At 51.3% G+C, this 18,893-nt stretch overlaps 1 protein-coding gene across 1 annotated transcript in view; it reads right to left on the reverse strand.

Annotated features, from left to right (window-relative positions):
* Positions 1-18,893, reverse strand: part of LOC137308417 (disintegrin and metalloproteinase domain-containing protein 12-like) — a 166,776-nt gene that overhangs the window by 66,531 nt on the left and 81,352 nt on the right. Inside the window, exons 7-9 of the mRNA XM_067977158.1 lie at positions 18,295-18,366; positions 10,406-10,572; positions 6,324-6,408 (exon numbers count right to left, since the gene is read on the reverse strand). Of these exons, the coding sequence (XP_067833259.1) occupies positions 6,324-6,408; positions 10,406-10,572; positions 18,295-18,366 (324 nt within the window). The remainder of the gene's footprint in view (positions 1-6,323; positions 6,409-10,405; positions 10,573-18,294; positions 18,367-18,893) is intronic.

Genomic DNA, 18,893 nt, shown 5'->3' on the forward strand with positions numbered 1-18,893 from the left:
ACACGCCGACCTCCAGCCTTGTTCACAGTCTCACTCACTCTCGTCGATGTTCAGTCTTATTCGCAGTCTCACTCATATTCGCTGACGTTCAGTCTTGTTCACAGTTTCACTCACACTCGCTGACTTTCAGCCTTGTTCACAGTCTCATTCACACTCGCCGATGTTCTGTCGTGTTCACAGTCACACTCACACTCGTCGACGTTCAGTCTTGCTCAGTCACACTCACACTTGCCGACGTTCAGCCTTGTTCACAGTCTCACTCTTGCTCGTTAATGTTCAGTCTTGTTTCCAGTCACTCACACTCACCGACGTTCAGTCTTGTTCACGGTCTCACACACTCGTTGACTGTCAGTTGTGTTCACAGTCACACTCATATTCGCTGCTGTTCAGTCTTGTTCACAGTTTCACTAACACTCACCAACATTCAGTCCTGTTCACAGTTACAATCACACTCACCAACATTCAATCTTGGTCCCAGTCTCACATTTGCCAGCGTTCAGTCTTGTTCACAGTCACACACACACTCGCCGACGTTCAGTCTTGTTCATACTTTTTTTATTTGTTCTTGGGATGTGGGCATTGCTGGCAAGGCCAGCATTTATTGCCCATCCCTAATTGCCCTCGAGAAGGTGGTGGTGAGCTCAAGCCTGGATGTTGTCCAGGTCTTGCATGCGGGCACAGACTGCTTCATTATCTGAGGGGTTGCGAATGGAACTGAACACTGTGCAATCATCAGCGAACATCCCCATTTCTGACCTTATGATGGAGGGAAGGTCATTGATGAAGAAGCTGAAGATGGTTGGGCCTAGGACACTGCCCTGAGGAACTCCTGCAGCAATGTCCTGGGGCTGAGATGATTGGCCTCCAACAACCACTACCATCTTCCTTTGTGCTAGGTATGACTCCAGCTACTGGAGAGTTTTCCCCCTGATTCCCATTGACTTCAATTTTACTAGGGCTCCTTGGTGTCACACTCGGTCAAATGCTGCCTTGATGTCAAGGGCAGTCGCTCTCACCTCACCTCTGGAATTCAGCTCTTTTGTCCATGTTTGGACCAAGGCTGCAATGAGGTCTGGAGCCGAGTGGTCCTGGCGGAACCCAAACTGAGCATCGGTGAGCAGGTTATTGGTGAGTAAGTGCCGCTTGATAGCACTGTCGACGACACCTTCCATCACTTTGCGATGATTGAGAGTAGACTGATGGGGCGGTAATTGGCTGGATTGGATTTGTCCTGCTTTTTGTGGACAGGACATATCTGGGCAATTTTCCACATTGTCGGGTAGATGCCAGTGTTGTAGCTGTACTGGAACAGCTTGGCTAGAGGCGCAGCTAATTCTGGAGCACAAGTCTTCAGCACTACAGCCGGGATGTTATCGGGGCCCATAGCCTTTGCTGTATCCAGTGCACTCAGCCGTTTCCTGATATCACATGGAGTGATTCGAATTGGCTGAAGACTGGCTTTTGTGATGGTGGGGATATCGGGAGGAGGCTGAGATGGATCATCCACTGGCTGAAGATGGTTGCAAACGCTTCAGCCTTGTCTTTTGCACTCACGTGCTGGACTCTGCCATCATTGAGGATGGGGATGTTTACAGAGACTCCTCCTCCCGTTAGTTGTTTAATTGTCCACCACCATTCACGACTGGATGTGGCAGGACTGCAGAGCTTTGATCTGATCCGTTGGTTGTGGAATCGCTTCGCTCTGTCTATAGCATATTATCACTCACAATCACCGACGTTCAGTCTTGTTCACAATCTCACTCACACTCGCCGATGTTCGGTCTTGTTCACAATCTCACTCACACTCGCCGATGTTCAGTCTTGTTCACAATCTCACTCACACTCGCCGATGTTCAGTCTTGTTCACAATCTCATTCACACTCCCCGATGTTCAGAATCTCATTCACACTCCCCGATGTTCAGTCTTGTTCAGAATCTCATTCACACTCGCCGATGTTCAGTCTTGTTCACAGTATCACTCACACTCGCCGAATTCAGTCTTGTTCACAGTCTCACTCACACTCGCTGACTTTCAGTCTTGTTTGGAGTCTCACACACATACTCGCTGACGTTCAGTCTAATTCACAGTTTCACTCACATTCGCCGACGTTCAATCTTGTTCAAAGACTCACTCACACTCGTCGACGTTCAGCCGTGTTCAGTCACACTCACACTCTCCGATTTTCAGTCTTGTACACTGTCTCACTCACACTCGCCGACGTTCAGTCTTGTTCACTGTCTCACTCACACTCGCCAATGTTCAGTCTTATTAACAGTCACACACATACTCGCCGACGTTCAGTCGTATTCACGGTCTCACTCAAACTCACCAGCATTCAATCTTGTTCACATTATCAGTCACACTCACCGACGTTCAGTCTTGCTCACAGTCTAACTCACACTCGCTGACTGTCAGTCTTGTTCATAGACACACTCTCATTCACTGTTCAGTCTTGCACACAGTCTCACTCACACTCGCAGACGTTCAGTCTTATTTAGAGTCTCACACACACATACTCGCAGACATTCAGTCCAGTTTAGAGTCTCTCACACACATACTCGCTGACGTTCAGTCTTGTAGACATTATCACTCACACTAGCTGACGTTCAGTCTTGTTCACTGTCTCACTCGCACTCGTCGATGTTCAGTCTTGTTCACTGTCTCACTCACACTCGCCGACGTTCAGTCTTGTTCACTGTCTCACTCACACTTGCCGACGTTCAGTCTTCTTCACTGTCTCACTTACACTTGCCGATGTTCAGTCTTCTTCAAAGTATCACTCACACTCGCCGACGTTCAGTCTTGTTCACTGTCTCACTCACACTCGCCGACGTTCAGTCTTGTTCACTGTCTCACTCACACTCGCCGACGTTCAGTCTTGTTCACTGTCTCACTCACACAAGCCGACTTTCAGTCTTCTTCAAAGTATCACTCACACTCGCCGACGTTCAGTCTTGTTCACTGTCTCACTCACACTCGCCGACGTTCAGTCTTGTTCACAGACTCACTCACACTCGCCGACGTTCAGTCTTGTCACACTCTCTTTCACACTTGTCGACGTTCAGACTTATTCAGTCTGTCTCGCACACTCGCCGACGTTCATCTTGTTCACAGTTTCAGTCACACTCGCCGCCGATGTTCAGTCTTGTTCACAATCTCACTCACACTTGCCGACGTTCAGTCTTGTAGACATTATCACTCACACTAGCTGACGTTCAGTCTTGTTCGCAGTCTTACTCACTCGCTGACGTTCAGTCTTGTTCAAATTTTCACTCACACGCACCGATGTTCTGTCTTGTTCGGTCACACTCACACTCGCTGATGTTGTCATGTCCACAGACTCAATCACACTTGCCGACGTTCTGTCTTGTTCTCAGTCTCACTCACACTCACTGATATTCAGTCTTGTTCTCAGTCTCACTCACACTCACTGATGTTCAGTCTTGTTCACAATCTCACTCACACTTGCCGACGTTCAGTCTTGTTCACAGTCTCACTCACACTCGCCGATGTTCAGTCTTGTTCACAGTCTCACTCACACTAGCTGACGTTCAGTCTAGTTCACAGTCTCACTCACTCGCCGACGTTCAGTCTTGTTCACAGTCTTACTCACACTCGCCGATGTTCAGTCTTGTTCACTGTCTCATTCACACTCGCCGACGTTCAGTCTTGTTCACAGTCTCACTCACACTCGCCGACGTTCAGTCTTGTTCACTGTCACACACATACTCGCCGACGTTCAGTCTTGTTCACAGTCTCACTCACACTCGCCGACGTTCAGTCTTGTTCACTGTCTCACTCACACTCGCTGATGTTCAGTCTTGTTCACTGTCTCACTCACACTCGCCGACTTTCAGTCTTGTTTGGAGTCTCACACACATACTCGCTGACGTTCAGTCTTGTAGACATTATCACTCACACTAGCTGACGTTCAGTCTTGTTCGCAGTCTTACTCACTCGCTGACGTTCAGTCTTGTTCAAATTTTCACTCACACGCACCGATGTTCTGTCTTGTTCGGTCACACTCACACTCGCTGATGTTGTCATGTCCACAGACTCAATCACACTTGCCGACGTTCTGTCTTGTTCTCAGTCTCACTCACACTCACTGATATTCAGTCTTGTTCTCAGTCTCACTCACACTCACTGATGTTCAGTCTTGTTCACAATCTCACTCACACTTGCCGACGTTCAGTCTTGTTCACAGTCTCACTCACACTCGCCGATGTTCAGTCTTGTTCACAGTCTCACTCACACTCGCCGATGTTCAGTCTTGTTCACAGTCTCACTCACACTCGCCGACGTTCAGTTTTGTTCAATGTCTCACTCACACTCGCCGACGTTCAGTCTTGTTCACAGTCTCACTCACACTCGCCGACGTTCAGTTTTGTTCAATGTCTCACTCACACTCGCCGACGTTCAGTCTTGTTCACTGTCTCACTCACACTTGCCGACGTTCAGTCTTCTTCAAAGTATCACTCACACTCGCCGACGTTCAGTCTTGTTCACTGTCTCACTCACACTCGCCGACGTTCAGTCTTGTTCACTGTCTCACTCACACTCGCCGACGTTCAGTCTTGTTCACTGTCTCACTCACACTCGCCGACGTTCAGTCTTGTTCACAGTCTCACTCACACTTGCCGACGTTCAGTCTTGTTCACTGTCTCACTCACACTCGCCAACGTTCAGTCTTGTTCACTGTCTCACTCACACTCGCCAACGTTCAGTCTTGTTCACTGTCTCACTCACACTCGCCGACTTTCAGTCTTGTTTGGAGTCTCACTCACATACTCGCTGACGTTCAGTCTTGTTCACTGTCTCACTCACACTCGCCGACGTTCAGTCTTGTTCACTGTCTCACTCACACTCGCCGACGTTCAGTCTTGTTCACAGTCTCACTCACACTTGCCGACGTTCAGTCTTGTTCACTGTCTCACTCACACTCGCCGACGTTCAGTCTTGTTCACTGTCTCACTCACACTCGCCGACGTTCAGTCTTGTTCACTGTCTCACTCACACTCGCCGACGTTCAGTCTTGTTCACTGTCTCACTCACACTCGCCGACTTTCAGTCTTGTTTGGAGTCTCACTCACATACTCGCTGACGTTCAGTCTTGTAGACATTATCACTCACACTAGCTGACGTTCAGTCTAGTTCACAGTCTCACTCACTCGCCGACGTTCAGTTTTGTTCACAGTCTTACTCACACTCGCCGATGTTCAGTCTTGTTCACTGTCTCACTCACACTCGCCGACGTTCAGTCTTGTTCACTGTCTCACTCACACTCACCGACGTTCAGTCTTGTTCACTGTCTCACTCACACTCGCTGACGTTCAGTCTTGTTCACTGTCTCACTCACACTCGCCGACGTTCAGTCTTATTCACAATCTCACTCACACTTGCCAATGTTCAGTCTTGTTCACAGTCTCACTCACATTCATCGACAGTGAGTCTTGTTTGCAGTCACACTCACGCTGGCTGACATTCAGTCTTGTTTACAGTTCACTCACACTGGTCAATGTTCAGCGGTAGCAACGCACGTAGCGATGAAAATGTAAGTGGGTCGCAACAACGTCATTTGACCCCCATTTGCGTAAAGCAACGAGGCCCGCGCCTGTTTCAAGCAGGGACGCTGACTCCTGAACCAAGATCCGTCTGATAATCAGGGCGGGCGGGCCTACAGCCGTACATCAGCTCGACGGTTTCTCCATTTTCACCGCTATTGCTCCATTTACGGCTAAAAACCGGGCGAGAGTGAGATGAAAATCAGCCACTCGGTCTCCCTCGCTCTCTCGCTTGCACTCAGTCTCTCTCGTTGACACTACCAGGTTTGCCTTTCCTGGGCCTATAGGTGTGCAGTTTCTCAGCCACTGATGCCAATCGCCTGTGACAGAAAACATATGTAGAAGCTACCACATGGAAAGCCAGTGAGCAACTTCTCACACGTCATCTGAGCCCATGTAACCTGGTAACACTTCAATATTGTACATTTGGAATCTCTCCTAGAAGAGTACCTTTAGCTGAACTTATATCCAGATGAGCCAACCTGGCCTGATTCCCATACACAACATATATCGCACTCACCACCTTGAAGTTCAGTGAGTGAGGCCAACTTGCATTTAAACTGCAGCTGTGTTAAAACACTGCATGAAATAATGACACAAACATCCTTATTTCCTTCAGAGTGGAGACATCCTCCCATCAAACTTACTGGTCAGTGTTAGCATTGAGATCATCAGTGGTCTGAGGCTCTGGCCATTTCACCTGAGCGAGGCCAGAGCCCAAGAGGAGTGGGGTAATAGAAGGAAGAATGGGTGCTCACCAAGTTTACTCCTCCAGACCAGTCCGGTGAACATATGGAGCCAAGTGGTGCCTTACCTGCAGTGCCACCTGTAAAAATGCCACCTCTGCAAAAAAGAAATCAATATTAATGAAGAAGAACATGTTAGAATCAAAGGATGACCGACTCAATCTCTCGTGGAGGGAATAAACAGGCAATTTTTATAAAGAACGCTGAACCACCTCCACTTTCTCTGCATTAGTCTGTGCACAATATGGAATTGGCACAGAGCCGGGCCATGGAGCTGAGCCCTTGTCCCAGGGGACTGAGTTATGAGAAAATGTGAGAAGAAGTTAGACTCATCAATCTCGAAAGGGTGTGAATAAGAGTGGGCCTTACCGAGATATCGGGCTGGATTCCATTCCACCATCCCACCCAAAATCGGGTCTGATCTTAGACTTCCACTTGGCCCTCGGACATATTACAATCCACACCCGGTGTACTGGGTCAGGGTTCATCACAGATCATTACAATCCACACCCGGTGTACTGGGTCAGGGTTCATCACAGATCATTACAGTCCACACCCAGTGTACTGGGTCAGCGTTCATCACAGATCATTACAATCCACACCCAGTGTACTGGGTCAGGATTCATCACAGATCATTACAATCCACACCCGGTGTACTGGGTCAGGATTCATCACAGATCATTACAATCCACACCTAGTGTAATGGGTCAGGGTTCATCACAGATCATTACAATCCACACCCGGTGTACTGGGTCAGCGTTCATCACAGATCATTACAATCCACACCCGGTGTACTGGGTCAGCGTTCATCACAGATCATTACAATCCACACCCAGTGTACTGGGTCAGGATTCATCACAGATCATTACAATCCACACCTAGTGTACTGGGTCAGGGTTCATCACAGATCATTACAATCCACACCCGGTGAACTGGGTCAGCGTTCATCACAGATCATTACAATCCACACCCAGTGTACTGGGTCAGCGTTCATCACAGATCATTACAATCCACACCCGGTGTACTGGGTCAGGGTTCATCACAGATCATTACAATCCACACCCAGTGTACTGGGTCAGCGTTCATCACAGATCATTACAATCCACACCCAGTGTACTGGGTCAGGGTTCATACAGATCATTACAATCCACACCCAGTGTACTGGGTCAGCGTTCATCACAGATCATTACAATCCACACCCGGTGTACTGGGTCAGGGTTCATCACAGATCATTACAATCCACACCCAGTGTACTGGGTCAGCGTTCATCACAGATCATTACAATCCACACCCAGTGTACTGGGTCAGGGTTCATCACAGATCATTACAATCCACACCCGGTGTACTGGGTCAGCGTTCATCACAGATCATTACAATCCACACCCAGTGTACTGGGTCAGGGTTCATCACAGATCATTACAATCCACACCCGGTGTACTGGGTCAGGGTTCATCACAGATCATTACAATCCACACCCGGTGTACTGGGTCAGCGTTCATCACAGATCATTACAATCCACACCCAGTGTACTGGGTCAGGGTTCATCACAGATCATTACAATCCACACCCGGTGTACTGGGTCAGCGTTCATCACAGATCATTACAATCCACACCCGGTGTACTGGGTCAGGGTTCATCACAGATCATTACAATCCACATCCAGTGTACTGGGTCAGGGATTATCACAGATCGTTACAATCCACACCCAGTGTACTGGGTCAGGGTTTATCACAGTTCTGGACTGTACCGGTGACGTTGTGGCATTGACTGAAACTGTGAACACCCTCACCAAATCTTTGAACAAGAGACATCCTGAGGCATCTAGCCCTGGTCTTCAGGTCACCTGGAACAAGACAAGGTTCAATTGCCAGGGCGCGATATCATTCCAGCTGTCTTCCTAACAGATACTGATCCATCCCAGATGGTGGAATCAGGCCTGTGAGGACCCAGCTACAGCCTGCTGCACCTCAACTGCTGTCAGGGCAATCTAGCCCAGCTGACTTCCTGGCACCATGGCGGGTATTGGTTGAGGGATTGGCGAAGGAGCAGACGTGCTAACATCGTGGGAGAGGGAAACACGAACTGCTCTCATAGGGTCACTGGCACTCCCATAGGACCAGGGCTCATCACTTCCACTGCTCTGTGGGGAGTGCAGACTGCGATAGATAAGTGACTCCTTGAAAGCCCCCATCGACTCGGTCCATCAATCTGTCCCAGTTGGACACCTGTCTCTCCAATGTGGAGTCCAGAGTGTGTATGGCAGCCTTTTGAGCTTCCACCGGAGCTGCAAAGACTGGTAACATTGACTCCCTTTATCAAGGCCCGGATGCAGTGTCCCTGGAGATGGCCACACCCTTAGGGTCGACTGCAGACTACTGATGCCATGTGAGATGGCACCACACAGGCTGGAAGCGGACTCTTCCAAACTTTCAGGCATAGTGCTGGAACGCCTTGGCAAGCTTTTCCAATGCCTGGTATAACTGCTTGCAAGAAGCCAGCAGTTTTCTTTTCATGGCTGGGCCCCTGAAGTCCACATCTCTGTTCTCCTCAGCAGAGCTAGTAGAGAACCTCGCCCTCCAGCGAGCTGCCTCCTGGGCTGTCCCTGCCCACCAGTACCTGCTGTTACCCACCATGTGCAGACCCCTCTGGTTCACTATCTAACTATCTAAGGGTGTGAATGCTGGTTGTTCAAGTGGCAGTGTGTGAGAAGAGAATGTGATAGTGTGTGGTGTGAAGAGAGAAAAGGAAGAGGTGAGTGTGGTTGGATTGAGAAAGGGAGGTGATGCAGTTTGCCCCTGTGATTTCTGTTGAAGGATGTGATGGAGGGGAGGGGTGAGGAGTGTTGTGAGGTGCTGTTGAGAGGGGTGGAGGGATGAAGAGCTGCGCTTACCCTTGAGGTCATTGAACCTCTTTCCATACTGAGCTCAGGTCATCATGGGGGTGGTGCTGGTGACAGTGACCCTATCAGTCACCTCTGTTCAGGCCTGTTTCGTCAATGCCTAGGGGAAGCTCTCGCAGATTCTGGGGAACAGCTGCTCCCTCCTTAGTTCTGCGACATATCTCTTTTGGCAAAGAGAATTCCAGAGTCGTGCAGTGAAAAATCCAAGCAAAGGATTCTTCCCCGTTTTATACAGTGGTGCCGGTAATTGTGCGGGAGGTGGTCGGGCTGCTTGATTTGCGATTGTAAAGAATCTTACAACACCAGGTTATAGTCAATTTTATTTGAAAATCACAAGCTTTCGGAGGCTTTCTCCTTCGTCAGGTGAATGTGGGAATCCTTGAACGTTTCGCATTTATATTCAGAGAACAATACCTGGTGATTACAGATAATCTTTCCAACTGCCCGTTGTCAAGGCAATCAAAGTGTTCAGACAGAGAGGTGTTACCTACAGGACCACCGAATATACAAATGGCCAGAACACAAGACAGAGAGAGAGGGAGAAACATCCGAAAGGAAGAGAAAGACAGAGAATGACCCGTTGTATTAAAAACAGATAACTTTTATTCGCTGGTGAGACACACGACAATGCAAAATCGTCGAGCAGAAATTGATAGCCAAGTTCCGCACCCATGAGGATGGCCTCAACCGGGATCTTGGGTTCATGTCACGCTACACGTAACCCCACTAGCGAATAAAAATTATCTGTTTTTAATACAACAGGTCATTCTCTGTCTTTCTCTTCCTTTTGGATATTTCTCCCTCTCTCTCTCTGTCTTGTGTTCTGGCCGTTTGTATATTCGGTGGCCCTGTAGGTAACACCTCTCTGTCTGAACACTTTGATTGCCTTGACAACGGGCAGTTGGAAAGATTATCTGTAATCACCAGGTATTGTTCTCTGAATACAAATGCGAAACGTTCAAGGATTCCCACATTCACCTGACGAAGGAGAAAGCCTCCGAAAGCTTGTGATTTTCAAATAAAATTGTTGGACTATAACCTGGTGTTGTAAGATTCTTTACATTTGTCAACCCCAGTCCATCACCGGCATCTCCACATCATGATTTGCGATGGGAGAGATGTTTCAGGAACACGTTGTCTGTCTCCTGCCCCAGGCTTAATTTTGATTTGAGAGAATTGGGTGTCATGTACTCACAGGATGAGATGGGCGTTGTCATTGTATAGTCGCGGTAGAAGATTACTCTTCCTCCACTGGAGGAACCGCCTCAAGGTTCCCGTTGCATCCATGTCCACTGTGATTTGATTTCTGGTCCACACCTCGACTCCAATCAGAGCGATGCGAATTTTAAGTGGTCTGTAGTACTGCAGAAGGGAGAGGTGTTAGGAACTCAGGTGATTGTATTTACCTGAAACTGATGGGCCCTGAGGGATGGAAGAGTAAATTCAACTAAACTGCTCATTTAAACTAAAATTGCACCCAATCCAGAACAACAGCAGAGGAGGACATGCTGTGTGTGTCACTATTGGCTCTGTGGTACAGTGCCCCTGGTCTGCAATTCACTGGCAGTGAAGGGGTAGGTGTCACAGCACAAACTAGAATCATACAATCATAAAATGGTTACAGCACAGAAGGAGGCCATTCAGCCCATCAAATCTGTGCCGGCTCTTTATAAGAGCAATCCAATTAGTCGCATTTCCCCGCTCTTTACCCATAGCCCAGCAAATTTGTTCCCTTGAAGTATTTATCAAATTTCTTTTTGAAGGCCATGATTGAATCTGCCTCCACCACCCCCTTGGGCAGTGCATTCCAGATGATAACCACTCGCTGCATTAAAAAGGTTTTCCTCATGTCGTCTTTGATTCTTTTGCCAATCACCTTAAATCTATGTCCTCTGGTTCTCGACCCTTCCGCCAATGGGAACAGTTTCTCCTTATTTACTTTATCTAAACCCTTCATGATTTTGAACACATCCATCAAATCTCCTCTCAACCTTCTCTGCTCTAAGGAGAACAACCCCAGCTTCTCCAGTCTATCCATGTAACTAAAGCCCCTCATCCCTGGAATCATTCTAGTAAATCTCTTCTGCACCCTCTCTAAGGCCTTCACATCTTTCCTAAAGTGCGGTGCCCAGAACTGGACACAATACTCCAGGTGTGGCCGAACCAGTGTTTTATAAAGGTTTAACATAACTTTCTCGCTTTTCTACTCCATGGGCATGATTTTAGCCTGGAAAAAAGGGTGGGTTGGGGGCAGGGGGCAGTAACAATTGCAAAAATCTAAAACGCGCCTCCAACCCGCCCATTTCCGGTTTTCATGGGGGCGGGACGAGGGGTGGGTGAGCAACCCACTCTCAGAGGGTGAGTCAGACATTAAAAGCTTTAAAGGAGGCTGCGGGCATTCATCTTCAAAGCTTTTTTGATTTTAGCCCTGGGGGGGCTGAGATTCCCGGGCCTTCTCCTTCACGCCACCTAAGAGGAGGCGAGAAGGCCCGAAACAGCAGGTAAGTGCCTTTCTGGCACGGTTTGTAGGCCTGGAGGAGCAGGACTGCTTCCCCAAGGCCCAACAGGCCTACCTGCAGCGACCACACCCCCCAAATGATCGTTGATGCCCCCAATGATCGTCGACCCCCCCCGCAACGGTCGGCGAACCGCCCATGATCTCCGACCACCCCCTTAGATCTCCACCTCCACCTACGATATCCGATCCCCCCAAGATCTCCGAGCCCCCCTACGATTTCCGACCCCGTGATGACCTCCGAATCCGACTCCCCCCGATGACTGACCGCCTCTATCGATGACACCCGACCTCCCCCCACCGGTGACACCCGACCCCCCCGTGACCCCTGACACCCCGCCCCCTCCATGACGCCCAACCCCAATCTATCTCTTACCTGATCATGTCCCCTTCCTGGCTCTTCTCACATCCAACTGAGAGCAGCCTGTCAATCAGGCCGACCTGTCAGGTGGGAATCCGGCAAAAAAGTAAAAAAACGACATCCTTATGTCAAAATCGTAAGGACATCCGGGGAACCTGTACTTTCCGTCAGGAATTCCATTCACTCACCCCCATCCCCGGACTTAAATCATGCTCTATGCCTCTATGTATAAAGCCCAGGATCCCGTATGCTTTTTTAAACTGCTTTCTCAACCTGTCCTGCCACCTTCAAAGATTTGTGCACATATGCCCCCAAGTCTTTCTGTTCCTGCACCCACTTTAGAATTGTACCCTTTAGTTTACATTGCCTCTTTTCGTTCTTCCTGCCAAAATGTATCACTTTGCACTTCTCTGCGTTAAACTTCATCTGCCACGTGTCCGCCCATTTCACCACTCAGTCTTTTCTTTTCTAGAGATAAAAGCCCCAGCCTGTTCAATCTTTCCTGATAAGTTCATCCTCTCAGTTCTGGTATCATCCTAGTAAATCTTTTTGCACCTTCTCCAGTGCCTCTATATCCTTTTTATTATACGGAGACCAGAGCTGTTCACAGTACTGCAAGTGTGGTCTAACCAAGGTTCTATACAAGATTAACATAACTTCCCTGCTTTTCAATTCTGTCCCTCTAGAAATGAACCCCAGTGCTTGGTTTGCTTTTTCTATGCTCTTATTAACCTGCGTCGCTACTTTTAATGATTTGTGTTTCTTTACCCCCAGATCCCTCTGCTCCTCCACCCCATTTAGACTCTTATTATCCAATCAGTATGTGGCCTCCTTATTCTTCCTACCAAAATGTAATACCTCACACTTATATATATTAAAATTCATTTGCCAATTACACACCCATTCTGCAAGTTTGTTGATGTCTTCCTGTATTTTGTCGCAGTCCTCCTCGGTATTAACTATACACACCAATTTGGTGTCATCCGCAAATTTTGAAATTGTACTTCCGATTCCAGAGTCCAAATCATTTATGTAAATGGTGAACAACAGTGGTCCCAGCACCGATCCCTGTGGAACGCCACTTCCCATCTTTTGCCAGTCTGAGTAACTATCTTTAACCCCTACTCTCTGTTTTCTGTTTTGTTGCCAGCTTGCTATCCATTCTGCTACTTGTCCCCTGAGTCCACATGCTCTGACCTTAGTCATGTGTCCACTATGTGGTACCTTATCAAAGGCTTTTTGAAAATCCAAATATATTACATCTACTGCATTATCTACTCTCTGTTACATCTTCAAAAAACTGAATAAGGTTGGTCAAACATGACTTTCCCTTCTAAAATCCATGCTGACCATTCTTTATTATATTTTTGGTTTCTAGAAGTTTCTCCATTACATCTTTGAGTAAGGATTCCATTATCTTTCCTCCCACCGACATTAAACGAATCGGTCTATAGTTCCCGAGACTGTATCTCCCATTTGCTCTTTTAACAACCTTCTCAACTCGTCCTGCCACCTTTAAAGATTTGTGTCATTTTGTACCATTTAGTTTATTTGCCACACCTCATTCTTCCTACTAAAATGTATCACTTCACACTTCTCTGCATTAAATTTCAACTGCCATGTGTCTGCCCATTTCACCAGTCTGTCTATGTCCTCCTGAAGTCTGTTACTATCCTCTACATTGTTCACTACATTTCCGAGTTTCGTGTCATCTGCAAACTTTGAAATTATACCCTGTATACCAAAGTCCAGGTCATTAATATATGTAAGAGCAGTGGTCCTAATACTGACCCCTGGGGAACATCACTTTATACTCACTCCAGTCTGAAAAGCAACCGTTCACCACTACTCTCTGCTTTCTGTCCCTTTGCCAGTTCTGTATCCATGCTGTCACTGACCCTTTAATCCCAGGGGCTTTAATTTTGCTAACAAGTCTATTATGTGGTACTTTATCAAATGCCTTTTCAAAGTCCATATACACATCAACCACACTACCCTCATCAACCCTCTCCATTACTTCATCAAAGAACTCAATCAAGTTAGCCAAACACGATTTTCCTTTAACAAATCTGTGCTGACGTTCATTTATTAACCCAGACTTTTCCAAGTGACGATTAATTTTATCCCGGATTATTGTCTCTAAAAGTTTCCTGACCACCATTAGGCTGACTGGCCTGTAATTGTCGGGTTTATCTCTCTCCCCCTTTTTTGAACAGGGGTGTAACATTTGCAAATCTCCAGTCCTATGACACCACTCCCATATCTGAGGAGGATTGAAAGATTGTGGCCAGAGCCTCCGCAATTTCTATCCTTCCCTCAGTAACCTCGAACTCATCCCATCAGGACCGGGTGACTTTTCTACTTTGAGTACTGTCGACCTTTTTATCCTATCCAAAATCATTACCACCTCCTCCTTTACTGCTACAATGGCAGCACCCTCTTCTTTAGTGAAGTCCATAGTGATAGAGGGAGACACAGCACAGCAGGAGAGAGGGAGGGAGAGGGAGACAGAGCAGAACAGGAGAGGGAGACAGAACAGAGCAAGAGAGGAGACAGCACGGCAAGAGAGGGAGACAGAGCACAGCAGGAGATGGAGAGGGAGACAGAGCACAGCGGGAGAGGGAGAGGGAGACAGAGCACAGCTGGAGAGGGAGAGGGAGACAGAGCACAGCTGGAGAGGGAGAGGGAGACAGAGCACAGCGGGAGAGGGAGAGGGAGACAGAGACGGGCGGGAGAGGGAGAGGGAGACAGAGCACAGCTGGAGAGGGAGAGGGAGACAGAGCACAGCGGGAGAGGGAGAGGGAGACAGAGCACAGTGGGAGAGGGAGAGGGAGACAGAGCACAGCGGGAGAGGGAGAGGGAGACAGAGAACAGCGGGAGAGGGAGAGGGAGACAGAGCACAGCTGGAGAGGGAGAGGGAGACAGAGCACAGCTGGAGAGGGAGAGGGAGACAGAGCACAGCTGGAGAGGGAGACAGAGCACAGTGGGAGAGGGAGAGGGAGACAGAGCACAGCGGGAGAGGGAGAGGGAGACAGAGCACAGCGGGAGAGGGAGAGGAAGACAGAGCACAGCGGGAGAGGGAGACAGAGCACAGCGGGAGAGGGAGACAGAGCACAGCTGGAGAGGGAGACAGAGCACAGCTGGAGAGGGAGAGGGAGACAGAGCACAGCGGGAGAGGGAGAGGGAGACAGAGCACGGCGGGAGAGGGAGAGGGAGACAGAGCACGGCGGGAGAGGGAGAGGGAGACAGAGCACGGCGGGAGAGGGAGACAGAGCACGACGGGAGAGGGAGACAGAGCACGGCGGGAGAGGGAGACAGAGCACGGCGGGAGAGGGAGACAGAGCACGGCGGGAGAGGGAGACAGAGCACGGCGGGAGAGGGAGACAGAGCACGGCGGGAGAGGGAGACAGAGCACGGCGGGAGAGGGAGACAGAGCACGGCGGGAGAGGGAGACAGAGCACGGCGGGAGAGGGAGACAGAGCACGGCGGGAGAGGGAGACAGAGCACGGCGGGAGAGGGAGACAGAGCACGGCGGGAGAGGGAGACAGAGCACGGCGGGAGAGGGAGACAGAGCACGGCGGGAGAGGGAGACAGAGCACGGCGGGAGAGGGAGACAGAGCACGGCGGGAGAGGGAGACAGAGCACGGCGGGAGAGGGAGACAGAGCACGGCGGGAGAGGGAGACAGAGCACGGCGGGAGAGGGAGACAGAGCACGGCGGGAGAGGGAGACAGAGCACGGCGGGAGAGGGAAACAGAGCACGGCGGGAGATGGAGAGGGAGACAGAGCACGGCGGGAGAGGGAGACAGAGCACAGCGGGAGAGGGAGACAGAGCACAGCGGGAGAGGGAGAGGGAGACAGAGCACAGCTGGAGAGGGAGAGGGAGTCAGAGCACAGCTGGAGAGGGAGAGGGAGACAGAGCACAGCGGGAGAGGGAGAGGGAGACAGAGCACAGCGGGAGAGGGAGACAGAGCACAGCTGGAGAGGGAGAGGGAGACAGAGCACGGCGGGAGAGGGAGAGGGAGACAGAGCACGGCGGGAGAGGGAGAGGGAGACAGAGCACGGCGGGAGAGGGAGACAGAGCACGGCGGGAGAGGGAGACAGAGCACGGCGGGAGAGGGAGAGGGAGACAGAGCACGGCGGGAGAGGGAGACAGAGCACGGCGGGAGAGGGAGACAGAGCACGGCGGGAGAGGGAGACAGAGCACGGCGGGAGAGGGAGACAGAGCACGGCGGGAGAGGGAGACAGAGCACGGCGGGAGAGGGAGACAGAGCACGGCGGGAGAGGGAGACAGAGCACGGCGGGAGAGGGAGACAGAGCACGGCGGGAGAGGGAGACAGAGCACGGCGGGAGAGGGAGACAGAGCACGGCGGGAGAGGGAGACAGAGCACGGCGGGAGAGGGAGACAGAGCACGGCGGGAGAGGGAGACAGAGCACGGCGGGAGAGGGAGACAGAGCACGGCGGGAGAGGGAGAGGGAGACAGAGCACGGCGGGAGAGGGAGAGGGAGACAGAGCACGGCGGGAGAGGGAGAGGGAGACAGAGCACAGCTGGAGAGGGAGAGGGAGACAGAGCACAGCTGGAGAGGGAGAGGGAGACAGAGCACAGCGGGAGAGGGAGAGGGAGACAGAGCACAGCGGGAGAGGGAGACAGAGCACGGCTGGAGAGGGAGAGGGAGACAGAGCACGGCGGGAGAGGGAGAGGGAGACAGAGCACGGCGGGAGAGGGAGACAGAGCACGGCGGGAGAGGGAGACAGAGCACGGCGGGAGAGGGAGACAGAGCACGGCGGGAGAGGGAGACAGAGCACGGCGGGAGAGGGAGACAGAGCACGGCGGGAGAGGGAGACAGAGCACGGCGGGAGAGGGAGACAGAGCACGGCGGGAGAGGGAGACAGAGCACGGCGGGAGAGGGAGACAGAGCACGGCGGGAGAGGGAGACAGAGCACGGCGGGAGAGGGAGACAGAGCACGGCGGGAGAGGGAGACAGAGCACGGCGGGAGAGGGAGACAGAGCACGGCGGGAGAGGGAGACAGAGCACGGCGGGAGAGGGAGACAGAGCACGGCGGGAGAGGGAGACAGAGCACGGCGGGAGAGGGAGACAGAGCACGGCGGGAGAGGGAGACAGAGCACGGCGGGAGAGGGAGACAGAGCACTGCGGGAGAGGGAGACAGAGCACTGCGGGAGAGGGAGACAGAGCACAGCGGGAGAGGGAGACAGAGCACAGCGGGAGAGGGAGACAGAGCACAGCGGGAGAGGGAGACAGAGCACAGCGGGAGAGGGAGACAGAGCACAGTGGGAGAGGGAGACAGAGCACAGCGGGAGAGGGAGACAGAGCACAGCGGGAGAGGGAGACAGAGCACAGCGGGAGAGGGAGAGGGAGACAGAGCACAGCGGGAGAGGGAGAGGGAGACAGAGCACAGCGGGAGAGGGAGAGGGAGACAGAGCACAGCTGGAGAGGGAGAGGGAGACAGAGCACAGCGGGAGAGGGAGAGGGAGACAGAGCACAGCGGGAGAGGGAGAGGGAGACAGAGCACTGCTGGAGAGGGAGAGGGAGACAGAGCACAGCTGGAGAGGGAGAGGGAGACAGAGCACAGCGGGAGAGGGAGAGGGAGACAGAGCACAGCAGGAGAGGGAGACAGAGCGGAGAGGGAGACAGAGCACAGCGGGAGAGGGAGACAGAGCACAGCGGGAGAGGGAGACAGAGCACAGCGGGAGAGGGAGACAGAGCACAGCGGGAGAGGGAGACAGAGCACAGCGGGAGAGGGAGAGGGAGACAGAGCACAGCGGGAGCAAGATACAGAGGACAGCAGGAGCAGGAGGTAAGTAAGGAAAGGAGACACAGCAATCAAAGAAAATGGTGCTTATAGGCTTTTGAAGGGTGCGAGGAGCACAGTGACAAAACGCAGGGTGGCAATACCTGAGCTTTTCTGTAATGAGAGAGCAGGGAACAAGCAGTTATCCAGATTCAGAGTCTGGACGATACAGCTATAGAAGATCACTCAAATATAGAGGGGTCAGAGCACAGAGGTATTTCAAACCGAGAGTGAGGGCCTCGCCGATTTTCTGAGGACCTGAGAGCCGGTGAGTGGGCATACCCGAGGTGAAAGGTTTCAAGTATTTAATACCATTTTCATTCTGCCCCGACTGTTAACAGGAGCATGGCAGAGAAAGGCTATCCTGCCATGACTGTGAACGCAGTCTCCATACTCACCTTGTCCACCACATTTGCAGCATTGAGCACTCTCCGCACTACAGCATCTCTATTATGCCTCATAGTCTGATACTGAAAGGAAACCAAACAATTGGGTAGATTAATAAACGTAACAGCACCAATCCTCCCCACGATCCCCCCACACTCCCCACGATCCCCTCACATTCCCATTATCCCCCACCACCCCACAATCCCCCCACTATCACCCCACACTCCCCACGGACCGCCCCACACTCCCCACTATCACCCCACACTCCCCACTATCACCCCACACTCCCCACTATCACCCCACACTCCCCACTATCACCCCACACTCCCCACTATCACCCCACACTCCCCACTATCACCCCACACTCCCCACTATCACCCCACACTCCCCACGGACCACCCCACACTCCCCACTATCACCCCACACTCCCCACAATCCACCCCACACTCCCCACTATCACCCCACACTCCCCACGGACCGCCCCACACTCCCCACGGACCGCCCCACGCTCCCCACTGTCTATCGGTCTACCCCAGTGTCTATCGGTCTACCCCACTGTCTATCAGTCTATCGGTCTACCCCAGTGTCTATCAGTCTACCCCACTGCCTA

The sequence above is a fragment of the Heptranchias perlo genome, chromosome 1, assembly GCF_035084215.1.
Source record: "Heptranchias perlo isolate sHepPer1 chromosome 1, sHepPer1.hap1, whole genome shotgun sequence".
Lineage (NCBI taxonomy): Eukaryota > Metazoa > Chordata > Chondrichthyes > Hexanchiformes > Hexanchidae > Heptranchias > Heptranchias perlo.